Source organism: Larimichthys crocea, chromosome XXIV, assembly GCF_000972845.2.
Source record: "Larimichthys crocea isolate SSNF chromosome XXIV, L_crocea_2.0, whole genome shotgun sequence".
Lineage (NCBI taxonomy): Eukaryota > Metazoa > Chordata > Actinopteri > Sciaenidae > Larimichthys > Larimichthys crocea.
Genome location: NC_040034.1, coordinates 3,098,154 through 3,107,068, shown reverse-complemented (window position 1 = coordinate 3,107,068; position 8,915 = coordinate 3,098,154). Strand labels below are relative to the sequence as shown.

General features: G+C 45.2%; 1 protein-coding gene across 1 annotated transcript; it reads right to left on the bottom strand.

The window, feature by feature from the left end:
• Positions 1–1,155: 1,155 nt before the first annotated feature.
• On the bottom strand, positions 1,156–8,330 carry golga5 (golgin A5). Its single transcript, XM_019277901.2, has 13 exons — positions 8,128–8,330; positions 4,695–5,367; positions 4,403–4,606; positions 4,098–4,317; positions 3,890–4,013; positions 3,590–3,793; positions 3,336–3,506; positions 2,994–3,122; positions 2,797–2,895; positions 2,469–2,688; positions 1,746–1,845; positions 1,594–1,657; positions 1,156–1,506 (listed from the first exon to the last, which is right to left on the bottom strand). Exons 2-13 carry the CDS (start codon positions 5,350–5,352, stop codon positions 1,426–1,428), a joined length of 2,274 nt encoding a protein of 757 aa, XP_019133446.2. The 5' UTR covers positions 5,353–5,367; positions 8,128–8,330; the 3' UTR covers positions 1,156–1,425.
• Between the last annotated feature and the right edge of the window lie 585 nt (positions 8,331–8,915).

Below are 8,915 nucleotides of genomic sequence, written 5' to 3'. Positions count from 1 at the left end.
GAGTCATTTTGGATTTTTCTTTTTTATTATAAAACTCATATTAAAAGGTTTATTTTATTGTATGTACTACTTTTGATTTATATTATGTTTTTAAATAATAACAATAATATTTTAAATAACAACAACAACAATAATAAATAATTAATATGTTAAATATTTTCTTTCTTACATTGCTTACATACAGTATGTTTATACATAATACATATGTTATTATTTTTATTTATTTATGTACATTAAATTCAAAAACATTCATTAAAACATGTAAGTTTATAAGTGTTTTATATGTGTGTGTGTGTGTGTGTGTGTTTCTGTATATATTAGCTTTCTGTATATATTATATTTTATTATATTATTCTTTACTTTTATTTTATTTTATCTTTTTATTGTACTATTCTTTATGCATTTTTAATGTGTTTTATTTTATTCCTTAATTTCATTCTAATTTATTTTAGCTCACTGTGCCTCTGGTGTTTCCTCAGTTTGCAAAGTGCATTGTTTATAATAGGGTGGAGGTGGTTGTTGGGGTGTCGGGGTTTTATTGTGTGAAGCACTTTGTGTTATTTTGTATGAAAAGTGTTGTACAAATAAAGTTTGATTGATTGATAAATAAGCCACAACAACCCCCAATATTCAATTTTTTCTAATCACTATAATGTTTTTGTTTGTATGTGAGAATCTTTCCTTATATTAATAACAATATAACACACAGTTAAAGGTCCAGTGTGACCACCATTTTTCTACAGTTGCCCACTTGTAACATATTAATTTTTCTCCTGGTTGTGTATCAGTTAGGATGAAGATAATTATATTGATAGTGCCAATATATCATAATGTGAAAATACATTAAATAGATAAAAAGTAAAGAGGTAATAGCAATAACATGACTGTTAGATTCAGTTCTCAGAAAGGCTTGTTATGAATTTCCAGACACAAACTTTATCGACTATTCATTAATAATAATGCAATAAACTGACTTTGTGTAGCTCTGGTGAAGTCTCTCTTTGTGTTGACTCAGACAATCTGTTAGAAAAGTGCCAGGCTGAGTTGTTTCTTCTAACTTGTTTATTAAAAGATTATTTTTTTTACATAGTGTTAATTAAATACAATCTCTGAAGTGAACAAAAGTCTGAAAGCAGATGATGAGAAGAACAGATGTGAGATCATGTTTGATTTAATATCCTTTCAGTCAACCACCAGTACAATATATCACTCTGTAATCATTTTAAAACTTAATGTCGGCCACCAATCTTCAGATGAAAACTAAATAAAATAAACCAGAGTAAGTAAATGTTCTAATTCATAACATTTCTGTGCAAAACGGGGAGAGTCAGGACCTGCAGCACATTCTTTAGCAGCTTGTATCATCCTTACACTGAAGGCCGAGAACAAATATATTTTAACACCCAACATTAAAATTCAAGCCTTCTATCTTCCTTCGGGATGACCGTGGTGCATTTCTGGTGTGTAAGTCAGGAGCACAATCATGACCCACAGGTGCAGCACGGCCTGTAAAAACAAGTTGAAATATTGTTAATTTCTTTGATTAACTACAGTTCATCAAGATGGAAAAAAAATGTTTTATTGTATACTCACCATGTACAGGATAACGAAAACTCTGGCCATGGGGTAACGCCGTAAGAAGATTCCCAGTCTGATGCTGAAATGAAAAGAGTTTCCGTTTATCACTCAGGAAAACGAGTGGAGTTATAATACAGTAACTGTGAGGACAAAAAGGAAAAGGTTACCTGAATCGGTCGATGGTGCTGGCTGCTTTGCGTACTCTGCCGTACACTCCTGGACTGTCCTGGTCGCTGAAGAGGATTGGTGTGTTTCTTTGTCGTGCCCCTGAAAATACAACACACAGAAATCTGATGAACGATGAGGCCGAATAAATCACAGAAGTACACGTCCAGTTTGAAATGTATGACTTGAGATCTTCTATTGTTTGACATCTATATTCAGCAGACTGGGATTTTCCCTGAGTTAGAGTCGAGTTTGCTACGATTATTAACTAGCAGTGCTCATATCAGGTACTAGTAATATTAATACAGATAATTATACCCACTGTGAGCTACTGTTACAAAAGCTTTGGGGGCTCTGATTGTGTAGCAGTTCCTTTTCTAACATTTCCCAAGATATGGAATTTTTGCTCTTATTTTCCAGGTTTTCCATGACTGTAAATTGACTGTTTTCAAGGCTTTTCCAGGACACATAGGAACTCTAAACAAAACCTTTCCAAAAGCCTGATTTCAATACTGAATTCCCAAACTATTATTCTACATGCAGACATTCTATCTCCACCATCTTCCCTGCTTGCTGTGGCCTCATGAAACTATTTACAATTTAAAGAAAATAGAAAATAAAGGTTGTGGTTTCATGACAGCACACGATGAAACTACCCTGGGAATCTGTATCACTGCCCCGTAACAACCACAAAAACACTTTGGCCCTCTTAAAACTTCTCCTACCTGGTCCCTCTAGTCCGCTCATGTTGATGGCTGGTCCTCCACTCTGTCCTCCCTGAGCGTTCTTCAGCTGCTGTTCCAGACGCTCCAGCTGGAAGACCAGGGAGCTTTTTTCCGTGCCCAGAGCCTCCAGCATCGTCTGCTTCTGGATCAGCGTCTCCGTCAGCTGGTGGAGCCGATTCTCCAGCTCCGTTTGGCTGTTGCTAATAGTCTTGTTGGTCAACTGGAAAAGTGTAACATCAGAGTGCCGTTTGTCAAACTGGTAAATTTAGAAGCATGTAGCACGTTTCTTTGTGTCACAGAAGCAGATGTTGGCCGAGTCGTGACTGACCTGGTTCCTGAGTTTTTGAATTTCATCTTCTCTGTCTTTGATTCTGCTCTGCAGAGTGGTTTTGGCTCGGTGTTGCTCTTCCTCTAGATACTGCAGCTCCTAGAATTTAAGAAAAATACAACAAAAAAAAACATTAATGGAACAACACAGGAAGTCTATGACGATTTGCAGTTTAAGAAATCATCACTGCTCCTCACGTGTTTGTAGCGCTCCACCTCAGCCTCCACCTCCTGCTTAGCTCTGTTCTGTAGGGCCTGTTGCTCCTCGAACTGCACCTGCTGCTCCCGCCACGTCTCCGCCTCTGTCAGGGCCTGATTCTCCAAATCCTGGGAGAGAGAAACAGATCTCACTGGTACAGCTGAATCAACAACATCTCGGCTTCGGTTGTTGCAGCCGTGTACAAACAATAACCTCGAATGTTTGTTTTAGCGGGAGGTGCACAGCTCCTCGGGTCATACAGACGGAGACATTTACAAACCTCCCAGTGCAGCCGTCAACTTTTTAAATCTACACCTCCTCTGCTGTTCACAGCATCTCACCTGGATTTCTGTCCGAAGTGTGTGCACTTGCCCCTGCAGTTTTTGGATCTCCTCCTTCTGTATTTCCTTCTCGTGGCGCAGATCCTCCAGCTCCAGAGTCATGGCCCCGCTCCCGTCCAGAGTGTCCAGACCAGATCCCTCCTTCAGACTGCTGATCAACTTCTCTTTGGACTAGAGGACCATTTAAAAACACAATCAAAAACACGAAATCCTAAAGAAATGATGATGCTGTACGAAAAAGACTCAAAGCTTACTTGAAGGATGCGTGAAGCTTTGTGCTTGTAGTCTTGTAACTCCTGTTTGGCAGCCTCAGCTGCAGCTTTGGCACTTTTCAGTTGCTGTTGGAGGTCGTCGAACCGGAGCTTCTCCTCTCCACCTCGCCGCTCTGCTGCAGTCACCGTCTCCGCGAGGGACTGCCTCTCAGCCTCCACTTTAGAAAGACGTCCGGCGTACTCGCTCTGCACAAGAACAGAGAATTAAGACGTTATGATAATTTCCAGCTCTATACTTAACTGTCACATTAAAAAAGAGAAGATGAATGACATCACGTGCACCTGCATTTGTCTGTAGTTGTCCTGTTCCCTCCTGAGAGCTGTGTCAGCCTCTCGCAGCCTCTCCTGGATCGTCTGAAGAGCTTGGGAGTGCATGCTGCTCCCTTCTGTGTGGTCTTGCATAATTCTAAAAACCCAACAAGGACGATAAAAATCTAAACCACTTCATACAAAGCAGAAACGATCTCTAGTTCAAACTTTAAGAGCTTACCTCAACTTTTCCTTCTGCGCCTCGTCTAACGCGGCGCTGCGGGACTTCAGCAGCTGGTCGGCTTCGTCGAGTCGGATTTTCAGCACCGCAAGTTGACCGTCTTTGGCAGAGAGGGCTTCCGTTAGGTCATCGACCTGTGAGCGAAGTTCCCGTAGCATCCGGTCACTCTGAGACTGCTCCGAGTTCCTTTTGTCTGCGCGTAGACGCGTCTGGTTCAGTTCTACAAGAGGAGAAAAAACACAATAACAAAAAGGGAGAGGTGTGGAAATGTAGGCCACTGCTTCCTCTCTGAGCTCATCTCTCACCATCTTGTAAGTCTTTCGCTCTCTGGATGACTGAGGCCATCTCCTGGTTGAGGGAGGCCACCTCGCTGCGCAGCAGCTGATTCTCCAGACGCAGACTGGACATGATCTGGCTCTGTGGCTCCTCTGTGGGAGGAGGAGGAGGAGGCTCCTGCCTGCTGGACTCCTGAGGGACAGCCAAGCCTGAGTCTGAACTCTCAGGTGTGTCTGTGGTGGCCAGGTGAAGAGAGAACATACATAAATATGTAATAACACATCAATAACATGTAGATACCTTGTCAAAATATAATCACACCTTGGCTTTGTTCTTTCGCAGAGCTCTCCTCGGATGTTTTGACGCTGTAAGCAGACAGTGAGCTCATGCTTGAGGCCCTGGATACGCCGCGGGTCGAGGGGGGCGTCGACGGTGCTGAGGGGACGGTATGGGTGTTTGAAGGAGGAGGCGGGGGTGGTGGTGTTGGGTTTCGGGCTTCAGTAACTGCTGTTTTCACAAGTTCTCTTCTCGAATCCCTCCTGCTGCTGACCGGAGGTTCAGAGCTGTTCAGAAAGTCAAAGAGCATGTCATCGTCCACATCCTGCTCACTCTTTTTGGGCCTCACGAAGCCAGACGAGGTCTTGGCAGAGCTCGGGGCACTGCTGCCAGAACCGGAGGGGATCTTAGCCACGTTGGCAGTACCAGCCAGCAGGCTTGTGTTGGATCTCTTGATGTTGCCGGCTGCTGCAGAGATGTAGCTTTGCGACACATCAGAGGATGCATAGGTGTGTTGTGTCACAGCTGCATCGGTCTTGTACCCCGCAGTATCGTATTCATGTTTGACGATTGATTCCTCGCCGTAGGGCGACGTAAAGGACGAAGTTCTCGTCTGGTTGCTGGTCAGGGCAGTGGCTGCTCCCTGGTCCACTTTGTTCAGGAAGTCTTCGGCTTTCCCGGCCAAGTCAGCAAACCAAGACATTTTGTATCCTGATGGCTGAAACAAAACACAAGGTGCCTTTAAAGAAGCTGTAATTAAAGGTTATACACAATATCTCCAAATCAAGTCAGTGAGTCATGTTTGACATTTAACAGCCTTCTTTCAGATCGGCTGTAGCCTCGGACGTTCCCGTGTGTTAAAGGTGTGTCTACGGTAGCCCAGAACAAACAAACTAAACTGTGACTCTAAACAGGCTCCTTAAAGAGTTTTGTCACATTGGTAAACTAGGAAGGTGAGGGTGATGTGAGATGATGGTGATGCACACTGAACCTTTAATGTACCTTCAACCACGCCTTGAGCACAAATATATGGAGCAGGCCATTCCCCAGTCTGTGCTGCGTAGATCTTTATTTGTATCTATTCTCCATGTGTCTATTTTTACATTACATTGATTTGGCATACATACAATGCAGAAGATAGAAGATAGATATCCCTGTAACCTCTTTAAACAGTGAGTGAAAGGTTAAGAGGCGCTACAGAACACTGCACGCTAAAACAAACAGACACAGGAACACGTCATAGTCTGTCATTCTGTCTGTTCTGTCTGTCATATTACCCTGCAAATCTGTGCAATAATAATCTATCTATATTTGCACACACACCTGGCCAATAAAGCGATTCTGATAAAAAGGCAGAAAGGCATCACCACATTTGAGAAGATGGCACCAGCAAATGTCTAAAATTTATGCCTGGAAATTAATCAGTTAAACTAATTATCTGAGCTCTAATGATGTTTTTTTTTAACCCTAAAATGGATGAGGAGAAAACTGTGAATACTTTGGGTTTATCCTGCAAACTTTAGGCTCTGGAAACTTGTGATAGTTTCCATTATTTCTGTGCAGATTGTGAAATGAGGCCTGACAGACTCTTCGCAGCAGCCTGACAGACTCTTCGCAGGCAGCCTGACAGACTCTTCGCAGGCAGCCTGACAGACTCTTCGCAGGCAGCCTGACAGACTCTTCGCATCCTGACAGACTCTTCACAGACATCCTGACAGACTCTTCGCATCCTGACAGACTCTTCGCAGACAGCCTGACAGACTCTTCGCAGCCTGACAGACTCTTCACAGGCAGCCTGACAGACTCTTCGCAGCCTGACAGACTCTTCGCAGCTTGACAGACAGACTCTTCACAGGCTGACAGACTCTTCACAGCCTGACAGACTCTTCACAGGCAGCCTGACAGACTCTTCGCAGCCTGACAGACTCTTCTCAGTCTGACAGACTCTTCTCAGTCTGACAGACTCTTCGCAGGCAGCCTGACAGACTCTTCGCAGACAGCCTGACAGACTCTTCGCAGCCTGACAGACTCTTCGCAGGCAGCCTGTCAGACTCTACGCAGCCTGACAGACTCTTCGCAGTCTGACAGACTCTTCGCAGTCTGACAGACTCTTCGCAGCCTGACAGACTCTTCGCAGGGAGTCTGACAGACTCTTCGCAGTCTGACAGACTCTTCTCAGCCTGACAGACTCTTCGCAGCCTGACAGACTCTTCGCAGTCTGACAGACTCTTCGCAGCCTGACAGACTCTTCGCAGCCTGACAGACTCTTCGCAGCCTGACAGACTCTTCGCAGCCTGACAGACTCTTCGCAGCCTGACAGACTCTTCGCAGCCTGACAGACTCTTCGCAGCCTGACAGACTCTTCGCAGCCTGACAGACTCTTCGCAGCCTGACAGACTCTTCGCAGCCTGACAGACTCTTCGCAGCCTGACAGACTCTTCGCAGCCTGACAGACTCTTCGCAGCCTGACAGACTCTTCGCAGCCTGACAGACTCTTCGCAGCCTGACAGACTCTTCGCAGCCTGACAGACTCTTCGCAGCCTGACAGACTCTTCGCAGCCTGACAGACTCTTCGCAGCCTGACAGACTCTTCGCAGCCTGACAGACTCTTCGCAGCCTGACAGACTCTTCGCAGCCTGACAGACTCTTCGCAGCCTGACAGACTCTTCGCAGCCTGACAGACTCTTCGCAGCCTGACAGACTCTTCGCAGCCTGACAGACTCTTCGCAGCCTGACAGACTCTTCGCAGCCTGACAGACTCTTCGCAGCCTGACAGACTCTTCGCAGCCTGACAGACTCTTCGCAGCCTGACAGACTCTTCGCAGCCTGACAGACTCTTCGCAGCCTGACAGACTCTTCGCAGCCTGACAGACTCTTCGCAGCCTGACAGACTCTTCGCAGCCTGACAGACTCTTCGCAGCCTGACAGACTCTTCGCAGCCTGACAGACTCTTCGCAGCCTGACAGACTCTTCGCAGTCTGACAGACTCTTCGCAGTCTGACAGACTCTTCGCAGCCTGACAGACTCTTCGCAGACTGACAGACTCTTCACAGGCAGCCTGACAGACTCTTCGCAGCCTGACAGACTCTTCGCAGGCAGCCTGACAGACTCTTCGCAACCGTGACAGACTCTTCGCAGTCTGACAGACCCTTCTCAGCCTGACAGACTCTTCGCAGGCAGCCTGACAGACTCTTCGCAGCCTGACAGACTCTTCTCAGCCTGACAGACTCTTCGCAGTCTGACAGACTCTTCTCAGCCTGACAGTTTCATCCAGGACTCAAAGGTCCATTTAAACTCCTGCTCGCTCGCAGCTGGTTTTTCTCAGGTTCATTTATTCCTTCTCGGGTCATCATGAGGTGTGTCCTCACTGTTTCTGGTGCAGACCCACGAGCACAGCATGATCAGCTGAGCTCAGCTCATCACATCACCAGTGTAAACACGGTGCTAAAGCTAACAGGCTAGCAGACCTCTCACGTACCGTCCGATCGACGTCAGCCGGTTCCGGATGGGTCCGCTCGCTGTGTTACCACCGGGCTTGGACCTGTGTGCATGAAACGGAGCTGTGGTTCCGACAAACACGGTCAGATGTCATCGTCCGAGTCCGAGCAGACAGGTGAGCTTCACTACGTGGACCAGGAAGAGCTGCTGCCAGGAGGAAGGACCCTACAACAGAGAGAGCTCAGAGAAGCCTGATCAAAAAACAACCAATCAGGCTTCAGCAGCCTCCTGCGCATGCGCGAATACAGATACATTTACCTATGTATATACTCTATTACTGCCTATGTGTTGATGATTGATAAAAAGGTTCATGCATATTTATTATTGGTTATTAAAGGTCCAGTGTGCAGAATTTAGCTGCATCTAGTGGTTTAATTGCTGCATTGCAATCTCCTCACCTCACCCTCACCTTAACATGAACACAGATAACAAACAACACAACAACAAAACAGCATGGCCACAAAAACACTTGAGAAAATCTTCTCCCTGTATTAATAAACTGTGAGAGTATCACTGGGAGGACGTGGGAGACAAGTATATGCACATATATACACAATCACACATATACATAAGGAAATGCTCTTGTTACATTAGTTGACAGCGATGCAGCAAATACATATCTGTAAAGAAAGAAAAGTAATAAAGAAAATAACAATGTCAGAAATTAATTAAAAAATAATTAAAAGTGAATTAATGTCCGACCTTATGACCCGAAAACATCAGTCAGTCAGTTTCCTTCATTGCCGTCTATCATCCCTTTTAGGCCGT

What these genes read in the sequence shown, in the direction of transcription:
- golga5 (XM_019277901.2), bottom strand. Translation starts at nt 5,352, where the DNA reads ATGTCTTGGTTTGCTGACTTGGCCGGGAAAGCCGAAGACTTCCTGAAC. An exon ending in AGGTGGAGCGCTACAAACAC is followed by an intron (nt 2,896 to 2,993) that starts GTGAGGAGCAGT and finishes CTTAAATTCTAG; the next exon opens with GAGCTGCAGTATCTAGAGGA. An exon ending in GAGCGGACTAGAGGGACCAG is followed by an intron (nt 1,846 to 2,468) that starts GTAGGAGAAGTT and finishes TTGTATTTTCAG; the next exon opens with GGGCACGACAAAGAAACACA.